Here is a 20,006-nt window from a genome sequence, read left to right on the forward strand (position 1 = left end):
GACAACCAATGAAGGCAAATTTAGCTCCCTGCCAGCGAGAGTGCTTATAGGCCCTTGTCTTTGTTAAAGGCACTCATCGTTTCATACTCCCCTAAAATTTGGATTCACACTCCCCTATTTCCTAACTGGATGGTCTGGAACAAGCGAAGGCAAGAGTCAAGACAGCACAAGCCAGCTTGTTGGGTTATTTCAGGCCTGGTCCACGTTGTCCAAGCTGGTCTGTAAGTATGTGCAAGGATATACGCCCGCTCGCACAGGCCAAGAGCGACCCCCACACCCCGCCCCCTGTATACGAGCAGGTTGACCAGACAGGCGAGGACAACCCGTCTAGTCTCGCTTGTGTTAAGGGTAGACAAAGTAGACGGGCGATGCCAACCTGTCTAGGCCTCCTGCATAAGCCTATCAAACCTCCACATAGAGATTGTTATAAAGAGTTTATTTATTGGTTTCACAGGTAAAAAGAATAGCTGAAAAAAAAAGATACCAACGGCTACAACCACGTTAGCATCATAAGTACTGCTCTAAGTTAACGCCTTCCATATGAGTCAGAAACATCAAAACAGAAGTAGAAAACGATAAGAACATGATTAAGTCCTGCCAATGCAGTATAGAAATTTACCCTTATATCTCGTTTCCATTTAAATGATATATGAAACAACTTATGTTTCCTTTTTACAAAGATTAAACTCCTGTTAACTTTGAATAAGTATGAAGTTTCTTGTGTTTTTCTTTACAAAGTACAAACAAGTTGATCAACAAAATCAAGGAGATAATGAGATCATACAGTTACGAAGCAGTGTTGGAAATAAGATAGACTTCATAGATATCATCTTCTCTCTTCCCTGCGAAGTCAAAGATTGTTCACATTTATGTATCTGAAAATTTTCTCATCCGTGAACAAGTTCACAGTTGGTATTATTGATAATAAACAGTAACTTTTCGAAGAAATTCATTTGAAACTCACCGATTGTGGCTGATATCCCTGGTCCAAAGAATGAAGCGAACTTCGCCTAAAAATGGCAACACTCAAATAGTCAGTAACCGTCCCTATAAGATTCTCGGAAGAGTTTATTTATCTCATGTAATTTATCACATAAGAAAGGAAGAGTTGGTGATTCTGATATAGGAACATAATTTTCAAGAAGGTGATATGTTCCTGAAGATTAGTAGCTAAACCAAGCAAATTGTCATAGTCTCACAATAATATTCTAGGATCTCTCTACTAATTGTCGATTGCTTTTGAGTTGGATAACCACAAAGTTAACAACTGTTTTTGGATTTGCACTTGAGATAGTTGTTTACCTGTCTTTTTTCAAAATCTGATAACTCGAGCGCTTTTGCCTTGAACTCCAAGACTAAACTGTACTTCCCATCTTCGGTTACCTGGAGCATAATTTCTTTTAAATAAGACACAAAGGACTGATAATAGCTATGCACACCTCATTTATATGATATTCATGTTCATAATATATTCCAATATGTATCAACGATTTACCTAAACGCGCATTACTTGTTAATAAGGACCAAAAGGTAAGGAACCAAAGTTCCTTTTTATAAGAGAACGAACAAAAATAAGATCAAGCTTACTTCTTCACGAATCTTTTGTAGAATTGGTGCACTTCTCCGTGGAATTCCTCCCCCCTGAAGAATCAATAACAAACATGTAATGATAAATAACAGCTACATAAAAAAGTTATAGAATGCTTTGTATTTCACATAATAGGCCCTATAAGTGTACAGTAACACTAGCAATGCTAACATTTCACACACACACATACACACACACACACACACACACACACAAACACACACGGTTTTGTTGGATACCCACAACTTAACGTTGATGATCTTGTATGAGAAAAGGTTGTCATCCACTCATCATAGACTTCGTATAATTTACTTTCAGAAGCTCGATTGGAAGTTATACTTGTGAGTGGGAGACGATAGAAGAATAAGAAAGTGAGAAGACCAAAACAGAAGGTGCTAAAAGGCATTAAACATAGGATCCGAAAGCATTTAAGAATTATTGAATAAGTCTCAACCCCCTAGTCCAAATTGAATCATACAGGTACATAAAAATATCAAATCCTAAAATGCAAGATGTTTTATGACAAACCGTCCCGCCAACACGTACACACTGCAGGTGGAGGCCATCTCAAAGAATCAAAAGAAGAAAAGTGTGTAATTTAATTGAAAAAGTTGTAGTGAAGGAATTTTGCTTCAAGTTGTCTGATCACAAACGAGTTGCAATAAAAGTAACAAATCAGAATAATACTCTTCATCTACATATTACGATAAGATAAGCAAACGTACCAGACCGTATTGGAAAATTCGTTTTAAGGCCTCTTCCAGATGCTGTTCATCACCGTAACGAAATCTAATGACATCATTTCTGACCTAATAAATGCAAATGAAGTCAATCAATAATTGAAGAATTAAAGCTCGAAGAAGCTAACTGAGAATATGTTAACTCTCGATTTCAGAGTCTTAAAATTATATAGAAAAAACACTCGTCAGTGTAATGAAAGCATAGTGCGGACTCATCATCCTGAACTGAGTGAGGGTTCAACCTTCAAATAAGGACTAAGTGTAAGCTACAAATCTGGTAACTGGTCTTAACACATATTACCATCTCAGGCTGAAACGCTGTTACAACTAAGTTTTAGAGATTAATGAACATTAGGCTTCTAAGTGTAAATTCGGAATTGAAAAAACAAAAATCCCCCATCAAATGAATACATCCAAACAAGTTTACTTAATTACCTGTTTGAGAATTGGGGTAGCACATTTTTCCCTCATTTTTTCCGCATCTGTATAAGTTATGCATGGAACTGGCTTGAGCTCTGCATACTGCAATATTACAAAGTATAAGAATAACATGCAAAGAAAGTATAAGTATAAGTGCTCATCAAATCACATGGCTGAAGGTCTTAATAGCTAGCTAGGTGTTAGTATAGTTAGAAATTTGGGAAACATAAACAGCGATAAGAAACGTTTGAGAATGATTGAAACATTAAAATGACATGAATGAAACTAAGATTTTATGCACAATGATATGTAAGTTGGAGTTCGACAATATGGGTCTGTAAGAACTTCTTTCTTATGTTGTATCTCTTAAACCCAAAAGAGAGGGAACTCCTTTTGGCTGAATTACAATAGTTTCAGGAACTGCTTAGGGTTTAAGCATGTCGAGCAAATTGCTATTTAATTCGGAGGAAGAACTTAGAATAGAGAAAGTGTTAGAGAGGTAGTTGAAGAGTGTTAAGGTGGTGGCATGGCAGCAAGAGTCAGCATAGCTACAAGGTGAACCTCTTTAATGGCATTTTCCATTGGCTATTTAGCTGCTTGATCGTGTTTGGCTCTTAGTTGAGGATGAAATTTCAGTTTCGGTAGACAAGGAAATTGAATTTATTTCCTTGACAAGGCATTGTTAAGAGAAACTTGTTAAATTTCGGTTTCAATGGAAATAATCGGTAGGCGTGGAAATGGAAATATTTCGGTCATTCGACCGAAATATTTTGAAATTTAATTCCTTGCTAAGAAAAGATATGGCTTTAGCCTAGGCTATTAGTTCCTTTTATGAGCGAAGATTGTGATTTAAGATTGTTTATTTGTTATAAGGAGTTTATTCTCCGTGTCGTTCAGTTATTCATGGCGTATACTATGCTGTAGTAGTAGTTAACGAACAATAATCTGTAGCGAAAACAGCAGTAGAAGCCCATGACATGAGAAAAATATTTACCTTAAGAGCCATACCAATTATTGCAAGCGGAAAGCCATAGGTTAACATTATTGCTGACCATTCAGACCCCGGAAGAATATTGAAATACGCCCCAAACCCATATCTGAAGAACATTACATCAATAAATCAAATGCGTAATTAACACCATTCATTAATCAAGTCAAAAAATGTATACTCACGAGAGAAGTGAAACTCCGAGACCAAGTCCAATAACTCCGAAAGAAACCTGCAAAATCATATCAAGATTTTCTAAAACATTTCAAGACTACGCAAATTCACAACTTTCTTATTAATAAAAGAAACAATGCGTAGGATTGTAGAAATTGAGTGATACCATTATCTTAAGCAGTAAGGAATATTATAAAGATTATAGCAGAAAGTGATGAAACATAGATCATCCTAACATCCATAGGTGCCAAAGTTATCTATTTGATTGCGAGAATAGTCCCACGTGGAAGAACGGGTATCTAGCAACCAAGCATATAATAACTATGTCCTCTCCACTCATTGCCAATTGGTTTTGAGTTGGATACTTGGATGACAACAAACTTAACATGGTACCAGAGCTAGGCCCACATACGGGAAGGGGCGTGTGACCGTGTGAGAATAGTCCCATATGGGAGAAGGGCAACCTAGACATTAGGTTTTGAGTTGGATGCCCACAAACTTAACATGAACAAAATCTAATTCTAAATAAGTAAAAATTTTCAATATACCCATTCAATTCAAAATGAAAATTTGGGCAAACAGTAATGAAAGTAAAGAGAAGAAGAGACCTTAGCAAGGGTGAACTCACTATCAGGAACAATTGTCTTGTTGTTATTGTTGTTGGAGGTAATAGTAGAAGTAGCAGAAACAGGTGATGAGACTGACGGTTGAGTTGAATCAGCAGCTCTGGCTACAAATTGGAGTCTCATAAGCTGATGATGATGATTATTAGGTTTAGGTTTTAGTGATGAACAAGAAGAAGGTTGGATGATGAATGAGCTAGATTTAAATGTAAGGGTAGAAGAGTAAGGTATAATTGAAGGAAGCGGAGTTATTCTTCTTCTTCCTCCTCCTACTCCTATTCCTGTTCCTACTAGGGTTGTTGTTTCTATTGCCATCGTCATTTTCTCTCTATCCAAACTTTCTCACTCTAAAAATTTGAACTTTCTCTCACTAAAAATCTATGGTTTTTCTGGTCTATCCATTCGAACAGAACATGAGGTTTGAGTTAAACAGAGGAGCTCTCTGTTTAACTCAATTTTGCGATTGGCCCCTAAAGTATTAACAACTTCAGAATGACCCCCTAAGTTTGGAGAAATGCCAATATGGATGCTTTCCTTTTGCACTTTTTTCCTCCTACTGTTAAATCAGAACTAAGTTAGTTTGTGTCGGTTAAAAGAGGCACCCAAACAGGGAAAGAAAAAGATGAAGAAAAAAAGAATGAAACAAACCTTATTTTTTAAAGTTTTGGAATTTAAAAAGGTCGCGGCTTTGGGGAATAAAGAAAATTCTCCGGGGAATAAATTCTCAAGGGAATACAGATTTTTTTGAAAATTCTCCGGGGAATAAATTTTTATGGGGAATTTATAATACATTTTTTTGAAAGTTCTCCTCCATCTCATCTGTTCTCTCTGCCACTTCATCTTCTCGACACCTCATCATCTTCTCCGGCGAAAGTCGTCGGCCGACCAATTTTCCGGCCGACGACCTTCAGACATAAAAAAAAAAAAAAAAAAAAAAATCTTTTTTGAATTTTCTCTCTCCTCTCTCACTCTCTATTTTTTCTTTTCTTTTTTCTCTCTCTCTAGAACAGATCTAGAGAGAGAGAAGGTCTGTTCTCACGACCAGACCTTCAATGGTCTGTTCGTGAGAACATACCAGATCTGTTCTCGGTTCTAAGAATCGATTTTTATCATAGAGTCATAGACTCTTTGAGAAGAACAGGTGTTAGAGCAGATAGCATTACTTCATCTTTAATGCATTATGCCAAAACATCCCAAAAGGGTATCGGAAAACGTCAAGTTTGGGATCCTTCAAGGATGAAATTAGATTCTTCTGTTGCAGAAAATGAACAGCGGGCGATTGTCGAAACCCTTGTGAGTCTTCTTCCAACAGATAAAGCCACATCAGTTCCATTGACATTCCTGTTTGGGATGCTCAAATTGGCCATTACAGTCGATGTTTCCGTGGCTTGTAGACTTGAACTTGAGAGGAGAATCGGGTTCTCTTTAGATACGGTATCACTGGATGATTTGCTTATCCCTTCGACTCAGACTGGTGATTGTATCTTTGATGTTGATATTGTTCATCGGTTACTAGTGAATTTTCTTCAGAAGATCGAAGAGGAAGAATCCGAAGAGTCATTAGATTATGGATATGAATCAGAAGGACTAGGTACTACAAGCCACGCTTCAGTATTGAAAGACGGACGCTTATTGAAGCATATCTGGTGGAAATTGCACCTGACCCGTATCTGAATTTGCCGAAGTTTATGAATATCATTGAGATTGAAGGTCTGTTCGTGAGAACAGACCTTTTCTCTCTCTCTAGATCTGTTCTAGAGAGAGAAAAAAAATATTTAGAGAGAGAGAGAGGAGAGAGAAAATTAATTTTTTTTTTTTTTATGTTTGAAGGTCGCCGGCCGGCGACTTTCGCCGGAGAAGATGATGAGGTGTCGAGAAGATGAAGTGGCAAAGAGAGGTGATGAGATGGAGGAGCCTTTTTTATAGCATCTTCTAAAATTAGAAGCCCCTTAGCAATAAAAAGAAACATAAAAAGTCAATCTTATTTGACTAGTTTTAAGAAAAGTCTTTATTCTCCGGAGAATTTTCTTTATTCCCCAAAGCCGCGGCCTTTAAAAAATATGAGAAAATCAGAAGATGATGAAAAGTTAGAGATTTCCAATGAAATATTCAAGAAAAGCTCTAAAAGTCTTAGTTGTCAAATTCAATTAATATTTTCCTTCCTAAGTGGCAAAATAAAGACATTTTAAATTTCTTGTGTCTCCAAAAGATATCTCTAAATAATTCTATTTTATACTCATGTCACTCCTAAAATTAATATGAAAAAAGTAGTTAAGAAATAAAACTTTCGAGTTATAAATATTAAAATTTGAGGTGATGCTTAGAGAAACTAAAAAGAACACTCTAATTTTAGAGTGTCCTTCTTAAATGGACAGAGGCAGTGAGAGACAAAGAGAGACAGAGAGGGAGAGAGAACGAGAGATAAAGAGAAAGATGGATGAAGGAGAGAGGTATGAAAAGGAGAAAGAAAATAGAGAGAGGGAAATGGATAAAGGAAAGATGTATGAAAAGGAGAAAGAAAAAAAGAGAGGAGAGATAAAAAAAAGGGGATGAGAGAGGCCATATTTGACTCGTTTGCAAATGACCAACATGCAGTCACGACAACAACCACTTTTAGACATGAAGATGACTACAGAAGAGAGATATGACGAGAAAAATAGGTAAAAAAAGAAAGCATTTTGGAGAAACTTGAAATATGAGGCCAAAGTTTATAGTTGGTCACAACTAGGGGGCACGTTTTATCGTTGGTTATAACTAGGGGCCACATTTGAATTAATCAATTCACATAGGGTTACATAAAACCCACTAATGAAATGGTAGGCCTGTCGCCTGTATGAGCTTGGGACTCAAAGTTACCCACATAATTAAGAGGGATCGGGCAAAAGGCCCAATCCTTGACCCAAAATAAGATGCAGGTCCACTGCAGGATAAAAACAAGGGGCAGGTCCAATGGTCAGGGGGTAGGGTATAATTACGATTTTAGTCTTTAGGTTTTAAGAAATTACAAAAAATACCCTTTGCACAAATCCCGTGCAAATCACGTTGTTTCTCTCTCTCTACTGCACATTCACTTTCTTTCTCTGTCTAACTTTTCTCTCTCTCCCTAATTTCTCTCTCATAAACTAAGACTTTCTTTAACTAATTTATCTTTCCAGATTTATCTATCCAGATTTATCTTTTCCTTTAATTTCTCTCTTTCCTGTTAGTTTTTTTTTTAAATCTTATTGGATAGATTTCATCTTTCATTCCATTTATATTCCTCTTTTAAGTTTTAGATATATCTCCAGATTTCTTTCCTTCATTATAATTTTTCTCTCTAGCATTTTTACTTTTTGAATCTATACTTTATTTTTGCAAATATTTTCATTTTATTTTACACTTTCTCTATCTAAAAATATTTTTTCTTTCTTTAACTATTTTCTTTCTCTATAACTTTATCTCCTTATATTTTGGGCAATTTTTTTTAGATTTTTTGTACTGTACACGAAACAGGAAGTTTTTATCGTACATTTTTTTGTGTACTTGACACTTTTGTACTGAGAATTTTCTTGTGTACTAGGAATTGTTTTATGTACTAGCTATGTGGTTACGTACTAGACATTTTTGTACTGGGAATTGTCTTGTGTATCGGGAATTGTTTTATGTACTAGGCACTTGTGTACTAGGAATTTTCTTGTGTACCAGGAATTGTTTTATGTACTAGTCATTTGGTTATGTTCTAGACACTTGTGTACTGAGAATTGTTTTATGTACTAACCATTTGGTTATGTACTAGGCACTTTTGTACTGGGAATTTTCTTGTTTACCGGGAGTTATTTTATGTACTAGTCATTTGGTTATGTACTAGACACTTGTGTACTGAGAATTGTTTTATGTACTAGCCATTTGGTTATGTACTAGACACTTTTGTACTGGGAATTTTCTTGTGTACCGTGAGTTGTTTTATGTACTAGTCATTTGGACATGTTTAACTGTTTGGTACATTGGAAAAATTCAAATGGTTCTTACACAAATCACTCTAAAAGGTTCAATGGACGATAATTTTTTTAACGTACAAACAAATATATGTACAAAGAGAAACTGTTTTGGTAACAATTTTGTTTTGGTAAAAAACTCTACAAGGAGAAACTTGAACACGTTCTTGTTCAAAATTAAAATATTCTCTCTCCAACCTTAACTACTTTCCTTGTTTTTGGTAGTTTTTCATTGATTTGTTTCCATATATTTTTTGGTAGTTTCCCATTGATTAGATTCTCTCTGTATTTTATCTTCTTTTTAAACAAGTTTTCTCTCTCCAATCTTAACTTCTTTCCTTCTCTCAAACATTCTCTCCTTATATGATGGACAATTATAGGACATTCCTTCTAAAACGTAAATTATTTTCAAGGAAAATTTATAGGATATTTTTCTTTGTACTGTACATTTTTTTATTTACTGGACACTTTTGTACTAGGTGGTTACTAGACACTTTTGTACCAGAAATTTGCTTGTGTACCGAGAATTGTTATATGTACTGGCCATTTGGTTAGGTACTAGACAATTTTGTACTGGGAATTTTCTTGTGTACCGGGAGTTGTTTTATGTACTAGCCTTTTGGTTATGTACGAGACACTTTTGTACAGGAAATTTTCTTGTGTACCGGGAATTGTTTCATGTACCAGTCATTTGGTTATGTACTAGACACTTTTTGTACTGCGAATTTTCTTGTGTACCGGGCATTGGTTTATGTACTTGTCATTTGGTTATGTACCAGGAAGTAACTCTAGATCTGATTTCTTCACTATTACATGTTTATCAAATCTTCATTCTTAACTATAAGCTCTGTTTCTAAACCTAAATTTGAAATTTCTCCAAAATCCATGAATCTCTGTTCAAGAAAAAGATTTCACGTTGCAACCTTCACAAAATAAGTAAAAAGATAGAAATATAAAGCGAAGGAAACTAAAAAAAAATAAAGTAAACTTCCACATAACAACTAAACGTGGGAACGGATTGGGAACGGTAAAATGTAGCGGGAACTAAGGAATGTACACTACATTTCAACACGTAATCGTATATCTATGACGTTAAATATAACCAAAATTGGTACAATATCTAAGAGAACCGGGAGATGTTCAGTGCACCATTCTATGCACTCGACATTTTAATATTCCTTGAACAAATATGTGAAGTAAAAAGCAAAAATAGTACAAGCAAATCAAGTTAAGGATAACTCCAGATCTGATTTCTTCACCATTAAATGTTTATCAAATCTTCATTGTTCACTATATTCAGTATAAGCTTTGTTGTTGAACTCAAATATGAATTTCTCCAAAACCCATGAATCTCAGTTAAATAAAAAATCCAGAGTTGTTGCTTCCTAATCTCAACGATCTGGTTTTTCCTCGTAAACCAAAAATCACCGATTCATTTCTTCACTGTTAAAAAAAAAAACAATCTGACTCTTCACCATACTTCCAAGTCTAAATGAATCTGGATTAGAGTTCTTTATTTATATTGTGTGAGAGAAAAAGATTAAACTGGAAGGTTGTAAAAATTTGTAGAAGAGGAAAACGGAAGACTGATAGAAAAGAGAGAAGAGTATAGCTATTTTAGAGAGAGAAAAAAGAAAAAGCTTCAGTAATTTCTGAGAGAGATAGAGAGATGAGGAAACTTTTCATTTAGAGAGAGAAAGAAGGGTATTAGGGGTACTTAAAGAAAATTGGCACATTCCCTCATGTACTTTTTTTCTTGGGCAGCCCAGTTATTAATGAGTTGGACCTGCAACACATTTCTATGCTTATGTGGATCTTACCCACAATAGTACCCCACTTTTTGGGCCATTCACTTAAAAATCCACATAATTTTCCATTTTTCTTTTTGGGTTATTTTCCTAATGCCCCTACTTTGCGACCAGCTTCCTGTCTGGCCCCCCACTTTACGAGAAATACCCATATGGTCTCCTTCCGTTATAACACCGTTACTCTCTCTCCTCCATCTCTTTTTCTCTCTCTGCCAAGTCACGCCACATCATCTGTTACGCCACCTCATCACCTTCTCCGGCAGAGGTAGCCGGTCGGCCAAATTTCCGGTCAGCGACCCCTGCCGGAGAAGGTGATGAGGTGGCGTAACAGATGATGTGGCGTGACTTGGCAGAGAGAGAAAACATGGAAGAGAGAGAGTAACGGTGTTATAACGGAAGGGGGCCATATGAGTATTTCTCGTAAAATTGGGAGCCAGGCAGGAAGCTGGTCACAAAGTAGGGGGCCATTAGGAAAATAACCCTTTCTTTTTGTGCAAACCCACATAATTCTCCTAGTCTCGTCATGTGGGTTGGCTGGGTGAGGCTTATTTCTATTATATACAACAAACAAATGTGGCGCCCAAAATTGTGTGGCCCATGAAAACCCAGGGCTGCCCCTGCTGGTGAGTTGAACTGAGCTAAAATCGGTCCCTAATCCGACATTCATGTTGTACATTTGGTTAGATACAGATGCATATTCAAGGCACTACCAAGAATCACTTGGGACAATACCATTTTGTTATCGCGCAAAAAAGAGCTGCACATAAGTTGACAAGGACGAGAGCCTATCAATGTTCGCTAGTACTATATCTCCGCCCCATGAAAGTGCTTCTCAACATCCAGCTTTAAGGAGACCCCCAATCTTTACAAAAATTTGAGATTCAAGATTACATGATGACGTGTCACTCTTCTAAACCAATTATAATTGTGTACTTAATTGAATTCTATGGATATAGTTGAAATAATTCCATCTTATTACTGTAAAAATAGTTTGAAAATCTTTGAAGTTGTGTCAGCCTTTGCATCAAATAGAAACAATGCTTAGATCTACTTTGATATGATTCCAATGACACAATTACCAATAATACCACAGTGTACCTTCTTTGGCACTTCTTTCTCTCTCTCTCTCTAACGGCTCACCTACATTTTTCTCTCTCCCTAACTTGTTACCTACCTAGAAACATGAGCATATGGCCCAAGAAGATTGTCCTTGCTTCAATTGTAGAGATTTTCTGCACTTCCGTTTTTGCTGTTTTTTGTCCTTTTGATTTCTAATCTTCTCTTCTTTTTCTCTCTTCATTGTATTTTCCTCATCTCTTTTTTCTTTTAGCCTTCCTTTTTCTTCAATCTCTGCCACCTCCTGCAAGCATAGATAACTAATGAGACACACCCATATCTCACTTCATTCTATATAACAATCTAGGGGTGGGATTCAGGCCGGGTCGTGGTACCCATGGGTAGTATTACTTCGCTTGGGCTAGAAAAAAATTATGAGAGGGAGTGTACTAACGGAACCCCATCTTAGTTCATCCAAGTACACATAAATTTGTTCACCATTTAAGTGAGCAACCGTGTGACTTGACCCGAAAAGTGGGCCGACCACATGTTGACGGCTAATGTGGGTCGAGAAACTACTTGGCCCATTTGGACCAAATGTGTTGGCCTGTGGTTGGCCCGCCTTTCGGGCCAAGTAACATTTTGCATGGTTAGGACGTTAAGTGTCGCTAGTCTCCTAGTAAAACCATTGCCTCACTTCACTCATAAGTTGGTCGAGAGGGGCGTAGAAGTGGTGGCATAGCTTCTAGGAGTAATACCACCCTAGTAGTTATCTAATGTTTAGCCCTTTCATAGTAATTCAACTAAGATTTACTTCACTCTTCCTGTCCACCCATATACAAGCTTGCTCTATCCCCATATGCCCCATCCCAGGCCTTCAATAATGCATGTTTGATCATCCTAATTCATAAAACACGGAAATGTATCTTGTCATGCAGTGTCTACGACGAATATAAATCATATAACAACACAAATTACATACATGTCTTTTGTATTATATGCAGATATTTTAAGACATTGACTAGACATATTTCAGACACTAATTTTTTTTTACTATTTTATTTGTAAAATTTGCTAAGACATACCTTATCTTCTTGAGAACTAATATTAGATTTTGGAATGTCATCATTAGAGAATTCATCTTTACAATGCTTGTTTTTGAAAGACCTTTCTTTCAAGGGAGGAGTAGAAGTAGGACTCCTTGTTGGAGTAAGAATAGGTGGAGTACTTTGAGTTCCAACATCTCTTGTCATTAAATTCTCCATTTTTATCTCCTCTGTTCAAAACCCATAATCAAAATTAAGTCATTTAAACAAACTAACAAAAGCCTAATCGAAATTACTAAAAGTTTAAGATTTAAACCTTTAATTCGACCGTTAATCTGATAATCTGGTTCTTGCTTGGTTAAAACATGATTAGTTTGAACACTAATGGGTTGTGAAGTGGAAGAAGATGAAGAGTAAAGAAGAGGACCAGATACTGTAATTCTACTACTTCTAATTCTAGCATTAGTAGGATAAATTGATCTTCCACTTAATGTCTTTGATGATAAACACTCCATTGGAACTTCTCCTGAAAGTGGATTACATATATATTTTTCTGCTTCATTCCACTTTGAATTCAAAGATAATCCATCTGATATTGGTGATGAACAACCCCATACATATCCTGATCTTACCTGCAAAGCTGCATTTTTCATCACAAATTAATAACCCATTTTTCATATATGAATCCGAAGCCTAACTCGTCTCAATCTCTTATTTTCGAGACACCATTTACGTAGAATGGTAAACTGTATGTATATCTTTCCACTGCAGAGACCAGAGTTCGAATCTTACTCTATTTAAAAAAAAAAAAAAAATCTTTACTTACCTCGTAAAGCCGTCGTAAATGAATAGGTAGATGGGTCAATCTCATCTGCATAACAAAATTTACTTATTTATACATTTGGGTCAAAACCCATATTTCTTTGAGGGGATAAAGAGAGAGAGAATGAGTAATGCAGATAAGAGTGTATACCTAGTAAGGAGTGGCCAGGAGAAGAAGCAGTACTAGAAATGGTTAAATTTGATCTAAAAGATGATAATGTTTCTTCTCTAAAACTTGTAATATTTGAAGCTGAAAATCTTCTTGACTTTGTGTTTTCTCTACTAATAATTCTACTACCTTTTAAAACCCATTCTCTTAAATTTAAGTCTGATTGTTCTTCTCCTTTTGGTTTTGGCAACCAAGAACTACTCATCAAAGAAGTTGATTTTACTTCCATAGTTGAAGACATGGTTTAATCCCTCTTAACTACTAAAATTGAATTGTTCTTCTACTTTTTGCTTGTAGTTCTTGTACAATTGGAGATATGTCTTTCTGCTTTCTTTCTATTATGGGGTGGGGCCGTGGGGTGATGAGCCTATACCTAGCTGGTTGATCAACATCAAGGGGATGTAGGTACCTAGAAAACAGACAAACATAGATCAGGACCGTTCAATTGGTGGGCCTTACTTGTATATCTATTTTTGGTATTGAGTTGATGACATATTTTGCTCAAAAATATATGCTGTATGCAAACATTATAATGATGGTAATTTTAAGGGATCACAATTTCTTAGATTGTACATAGAAGAAGATTTTAAGGGAATCACAGTTATACTTCTTTAGTCGAAAATATTTAATATTTTTGTAAACGTTTTCCTTTTACATGTTTGTATTTTATTTTTTGTTGTTCACAACCACTATATCTCGTTGTCGTCTCTATACCCGTGATGTCGGTATGGAGAGGATGATGGAGATGAGAGAGAAAATGAGAGGGAGAGGCTATAGTAGATTATAAGCTAGAGTGCGTTGTATATGTATTCTCATTTTTTTTTAGAAGAACCCGAATTTTCATTCATACGTATGAATTAAATCTAATACATTATATGGTTTGAAGATTTTTGACTCCTTTAAGTTCAACATGGATTTACTATCGTAAATTACAACACGGAACTTACAAAAATAAAGACAACATGAAGGTAAATGAGTACAATGTTGCAAAAACAGAAATAAAAAGACCCTAAAGGTCACAAAATAAAGATCACAAATGAGAGGACCCTAAAGGTCGTGAACTTTATTATACTTCTCATTTCTATTTATACTAACCGAAGTGTTTATAATTTTTAGAAATAATACGTAAGAGATAGTCCAAAGAGGAAAGTGTATTTAAAAGATAAATACAAATAACTAATAATTCTTGGAGTATAAATGCCTTACATCAGTGTTTTAACAATGACATTTGCAACTCAATCCTGAGTATAAATCTTCAGAGTAACCAAGAAGATAAACCAACATGGACGCTTACTAAATCAGGTGACTTTTCTATTAAATCAATGTATAATTTTTTGAGAACAGGAAGTGTGAACACTATGCAGGATCAAAACGATTGATTTTTTATCTGGAACATGAATACGATTCCACGCATAAAACTCTTTCTTTGGAAATGTTGTACTAACAGCTTACCAGTTAAGGACAAAATCGGTAAGTTCATTGGTAACTCATACTAATTATGTATTAATTGTAACGAAAATGAAACTTTGGATCATGTGATGTTACATTGTACCTTCGCGAAAGCGATATGGTTCCATTTTCATGTTAGAACAGAGCAAATAACCACGACATATCATTGGATTCAGCAATGGAAACATTTAGATGAGGAACTTTCACATCTGTATGCTAAAATACTTTGGTTCATATGGAAAGCTAGATGCGAAAACTGCTTTAACACGAACAAACTAGATCCGAGACAATAGATAGACAAGATCAATACTACTACTACTACTACTACTACGCCACTCTGGATTGAGTCTATTATTACTAACAAATGCAAGGAAAAATCTAAGCAGCAAACATGGAGACCTCCATCGACACAAATCCTAAAGTTAAACGTTGACGCCTCATTCACCACCCTCTCAGAACCAGCTGGAATAGGTTGTATCATTCGAGATGAAGATTCAAACTTCATTATAGCAGCAGTGGACACAGTACGAGGCCAGAATGCGAAAACATAGCTATTCTCTCCAGTATATTATGGGCAATACAGTTGAACATATCTCACGTTCACATAGAGAGTGATAACAAAGCACTAATATCTTTCATCAATGGTAATAGCGTCGGTCTTCACTGGCAATCCGTAAAAGTCATGAATCAAGTTATGGATCTCAAAGACAAATTCTCAAGCATTATATTCACCTTCGTTCCTAGAGAATGCAATGCTCAGGCGGTTGCTCTTGCAAAATGGAGTCGTAGATACGGGCAAAGAAATGTGTGGAATGTTATACCCTCTTTTATTTCAGGATTACTCTAGAACCTTATTTCGTGTGGTTGTTTTAATATTAGTTCTTTCATCAAAAAAAAGTGCAAAGATAAAAGTAAAGGAAACCAAATAACAACAAGAAACCAAAAATAGATTTTAATTTGATTTAAGTGAATTAGGGAAATATCCATAATTCCAATCGGCATGATTGGTCGATTGAGCTCAGTCGGGTGAGACTCTTCTAGAGTTCCACCAGTATTACTCAGTCGTATTACCCTCCCGGTGGGCTTAGCCCTAACCCAGACTTAGTGGGCCAGTTTGAAGAGTCCCACCAGACCAGACTATACAAAATCAAGCTTAGGTCGAAATCGAGATATAACCCAAACTGACTTGACTCGTCTACTATACGGATCAGATCAAGGTTTGCCACCCTAAAACGGGTCGGGGCCGGACAGTCCCGATCCACCCGATAAACACAACTAGTTTCATCCATTAAGTTTGGCTATAGTTTCTACCAAGTAATCAATCATTGAAGAAGATCTAAAGTATTTAAAAAGCATGTGGTTGGGTTGTTTTCAGTCTAGGCTGGATATGAGAGAGAGGGGGGGTTGGTGTTCATGTGATGCTATGGATTTGGAGGTAAAAGAGTGAAAGGGGCTAGTCAAATAATGAGTTTATGTTGAGTCCCAATTTGAAAGGTTGGTAATGATAGCCATAAGATATTATTGATGTACGTGCAGATTTAGGGTTTTCATGAAAGTGAGATAGTTTGGCAGTGTCGGGTATCATTTAATCTGTAAAGTGCCTGGTTCATTTTTTTTTCCTTTTTATCTTCTACTATGTTTCATCTTGTCTTCTTCTTTTCCTTTTCACTGTGTTCAGATAAAGCTGATTTTGCTGGCAGGAAAAACTAAGGTAGATTCCATTTTGGCACCTTCAAAATGATAAAGTACCAAACTGCCCCCCTATAGATGACCATCTTCCAAAATGACCAATTTTTTCAATGTGTTGTTAGTCGATAAGTAACTTATCGACCTCTTCTCTTGCTACTTACTGCAAATACTAGTTTGGCTCGTTATTGCCGCGATAAAGGTCTATTTCTTCACGTCCACCGTGCAGTGCAAGCAATTATCGATAGACAGAAGAATCATGGTATAAACTCTTGTGTACTAGCTAAAGCGTTACGTATGTCTGGTGGAGGTCACATTCACTCTGGTACTGTAGTAGGTAAACTGGAAGGGGAAAGAGAATTACCTTGAGCTTTGTTGCTTTACTATGCGATGATTTTGTTGAAAAAGACCGAAATCGCGGTATTTATTTCACTCAAGATTGTGTCTCTCTACCATGTGTTTCTGCTTGTGGCTTCAGGGGGTATTCACGTTTGGCATATGCCTGCTCTGACCGAGATCTTTGGGGATGCTTCCGTACTACAGTTCGGTGGAGGACACCTTGGGGAAATGCATCAGGTGTCGTAGCTAATCAAGTATGCCTAGAAGCTTGTGTACAAGCTTGTGATTCCCTCCCTCCATGTCAATCGGTGGCTCTTCATCAGAAAACAATTTTTTTCTATAATGAAGAGTCGTTGACAGGTGGTCAGATAGACGTTTGCCAACAACTCCTTTGAACGAGGAAGAGAGATAAGACATAGAGAGATGCAAGTTGTTGTTGTTCAAAGAATGGTAAAAATAGTAAGTCGAGATCAAATGAGTTCAGTATAAAATTTTAAAACTAAGCCATTTTCGAAGCGTTTCTTCTTTTGGAGGGCATTTTGGTGAGTTAGTCATTTTAGGGGGTAAAAATAGATTTAACCCTAAATATTAAAGTTTTATTGTCCTACTGGGTAAATGTGTAATGTAGTACAAATGGTCACAATATTTGTCACAAACGTGAGATAGTCCTATCATTTTATGTTCATGAGCATTGCAAAAGAAAAAGATTATCACTACCATGATTATTTTAAAAAATTGAGACAAAATATTATGTAAAATAGTTAAAAACAATTATAATAGTAAGAGAAAAAAAAGTAAATCAGTGTTAATTCTCAGAATCGAAGTCGTTTGAATCAAATGGATCCAGAATGAATCATAGTCAGTCATACATCACAGAGTCGAACAAACACAAATCAATACTACATAAAAAATGAGATTTCATATCTTGAAAGAAAAACACTTCTGTTACTGGTCGATATTGATTGAGCTTATAAGCCTTGAGTGATATTTAATACATCATAAACCTAATGACAATCGGATGGCAGAAAAACAATCACTGAGATGACACCATGACGGTTAGTAAGGTACGAAATAAATAAAATTTTTGAAATAATTATAACAAAGCTTGCACTCCACAGAAAAAATAATTGTTATTTCCATTACAAGGATCTAATAGTGATTGTGTAAGTTAGGTTTTGTTAGATTCAATCCAGGAAAGTTGAAGATTGAAAGGCAAAGTAGAGGGTTTAAAGTTAGTTAAAAAGAAATTATGTATGAAAATATGGTCCCATTTATCCATGATCCAATCCACATGGAAACCCATATGTTTGATGTTTTCATGTGTTCTTTTATGGCCCAAGAGAATGACTACCAATCCAATACAAGATTCTATATTTCACTCTCCTACCCACCACATATAATACTCAAACACAAAACTAATATATATATAGATAGGATATTCTTAAGAGGTAATGTATTTGGGAAAAGAAAAAAAAAATACATAATGAAATAGAGAAGAACAATGGGAGGTACATGGATCCTTAGAAAATAAAAATAGAACATAACAATTAAATGATGCGGGTGCACGTGCCTAAACGCATTTTAGACCATTTAAGATCATCAATATTGTGATGTATATGTTTGGGACACATTTCTAGAGATCGTATGGAACGACTTGTTGCTTGAATGAAAGGAACAGTCACCAAAGCCCAGACTAAGGTACCACTAAAGATAATGAGTTATTTTTACACAAAACGGATAAGTTTGTAGTCTTAAACTCAACCAATTAATAATGAGTGAAGATGATATTTTCAAAAAGTACACTCATCCTGCCTTCTGAGACTCACTTGAACCGCATGTGAGAGAAATAAGAGTTTCTCTCTCCTCTCACATGTTCAGACACATGGAGAGAGAAACCCTTGTTTATCTCACATGCGGTTCAAATGAGAGTCACAAAAGGCGAGTTGTGTAGCCTTTTTGTTATATTTTTGGTTGCTAAAAACCAATTGTCCTATGCGAAAGACTATTCTCATACGCCCCTCACGTGTAGGGTTCGTGAAACACGTGCCGGTCTAGCTCCGATATCATGTTAAATTTGTGGTCATCTAACTCAAAACCAATTAACAACGAGTGGAAATGAGTAGAAGACCTAGTTTAGCCGCTAGATGCCCATTCTCCCACGTGGGACTATTCTCACAAAAACCTTTGTTGTCTCAACCAAAGATAGTTAATGCGCCATAATCATCTATAGTTGCATGTTTAAAATCGGTAGTTAAACAAAACTTCACCACTTTTGTCATGGAAAACAGATGGCGAAATGATTGATTTAGGTTGGGTTTTTTTTTTGTGTCTAAATTTGAACTTGTTGAACTGAATTGGTTGAATCTTAATCGATTATTCTATAAGTTTTTTTTGATGAAATGATTATTCTATAAGTTAGATGTTTGTTTTTCAAATCTAAATTATTGAGTCCGAATCAAGACTTCAACATTTATGCCCTCATTTCACCTTTTTAAGCCGAAAACCCTTAATTTATCTTTCTCCTCTTTCTCGCCCATATAGAAAATCCTAATTCATAAATCTATGGTTCTGTTTGTGGTAGTGGCCTTCCATGGAACTTTTTATCTCGTACCTAGTCATTCTAGAACCTTATAAACTGACTTAACACCAGTTTGTTATGACGAGGGACAAGTTACCGAAAAAAAATTAAAGAAAGCAAACGACCACACTAACACAAGATTTACGTGGTTCGATTAGTTAGACCCACTGCAAAACGAACAATGGCGCGATGATTTTCACATAAATTGAAGAACGAGTTACAAAGATATATCTAAGGATTCAATTTATATAACCCATTGGAAATTCTAATCCCACGACCTCCCTTTCTAATTCCGAAAGATACATTGATACCCATTATATACAGAAGCCTTACCTTGCGGATTAACAAAAGTAAGCCCAGCCCTACAGGCAACAAAAAACAGCCCTTGCAGACAACGACATCAATCCTACTTCGGCAAGCCAGCAAACATATACGAAACAAGTGGGGACCAAAAATTCCTAAAAAGAAGTTTGGAGATCGTAACCCGAGTTTGATATCTACCGATACTCAAGACCCTTTCAACAAAAATCAGGTGAGAAACCGATT

General features: G+C 36.0%; 2 protein-coding genes across 3 annotated transcripts; both read right to left on the minus strand.

Moving 5' to 3' along the window:
- Nucleotides 1–601: 601 nt before the first annotated feature.
- On the minus strand, nt 602–5,027 carry APE1 (acclimation of photosynthesis to environment). Its single transcript, XM_086632513.1, has 9 exons — nt 4,519–5,027; nt 3,922–3,968; nt 3,743–3,845; nt 2,764–2,850; nt 2,314–2,397; nt 1,588–1,641; nt 1,303–1,383; nt 965–1,010; nt 602–842 (listed from the first exon to the last, which is right to left on the minus strand). Exons 1-9 carry the CDS (start codon nt 4,852–4,854, stop codon nt 787–789), a joined length of 894 nt encoding a protein of 297 aa, XP_086488639.1. The 5' UTR covers nt 4,855–5,027; the 3' UTR covers nt 602–786.
- Nucleotides 5,028–11,268: 6,241 nt separating this feature from the next.
- Nucleotides 11,269–13,948, minus strand: LOC147543244 (uncharacterized). Of its 2 annotated transcripts, XM_086632515.1 has the most exons (6): nt 13,391–13,851; nt 13,244–13,288; nt 12,734–13,057; nt 12,457–12,647; nt 12,186–12,271; nt 11,269–11,675 (listed from the first exon to the last, which is right to left on the minus strand). In XM_086632515.1, the coding sequence occupies exons 1-5, from the start codon at nt 13,647–13,649 to the stop codon at nt 12,221–12,223; spliced, it is 870 nt and encodes a 289-aa protein (XP_086488641.1). In that variant the 5' UTR covers nt 13,650–13,851; the 3' UTR covers nt 11,269–11,675; nt 12,186–12,220. The 2 variants fall into 2 exon arrangements, with proteins under 2 accessions (XP_086488641.1, XP_086488640.1); XM_086632514.1 differs by lacking the exon at nt 12,186–12,271 and having other exon boundaries at nt 13,391–13,948.
- Between the last annotated feature and the right edge of the window lie 6,058 nt (nt 13,949–20,006).

Source organism: Eschscholzia californica, unplaced genomic scaffold, assembly GCF_041429995.1.
Source record: "Eschscholzia californica isolate CP2 unplaced genomic scaffold, dmEscCali1.0.p SCAF_4, whole genome shotgun sequence".
Lineage (NCBI taxonomy): Eukaryota > Viridiplantae > Streptophyta > Magnoliopsida > Ranunculales > Papaveraceae > Eschscholzia > Eschscholzia californica.

Coding starts and splice junctions, on each gene's coding strand:
- APE1 (XM_086632513.1), bottom strand. CDS start 4,854: ATGACGATGGCAATAGAAACAACAACCCTAGTAGGAACAGGAATAGGA. Junction 1,011..1,302: donor CAGATTTTGAAAAAAGACAG/GTAAACAACTAT, acceptor TGCCATTTTTAG/GCGAAGTTCGCTTCATTCTT. Junction 843..964: donor AGGGATATCAGCCACAATCG/GTGAGTTTCAAA, acceptor TTGACTTCGCAG/GGAAGAGAGAAGATGATATC.
- LOC147543244 (XM_086632514.1), bottom strand. CDS start 13,649: ATGTCTTCAACTATGGAAGTAAAATCAACTTCTTTGATGAGTAGTTCT. Junction 12,648..12,733: donor GATTAACGGTCGAATTAAAG/GTTTAAATCTTA, acceptor GGTTTTGAACAG/AGGAGATAAAAATGGAGAAT. Junction 11,676..12,456: donor TTAGTTCTCAAGAAGATAAG/GTATGTCTTAGC, acceptor CTATGCTTGCAG/GAGGTGGCAGAGATTGAAGA.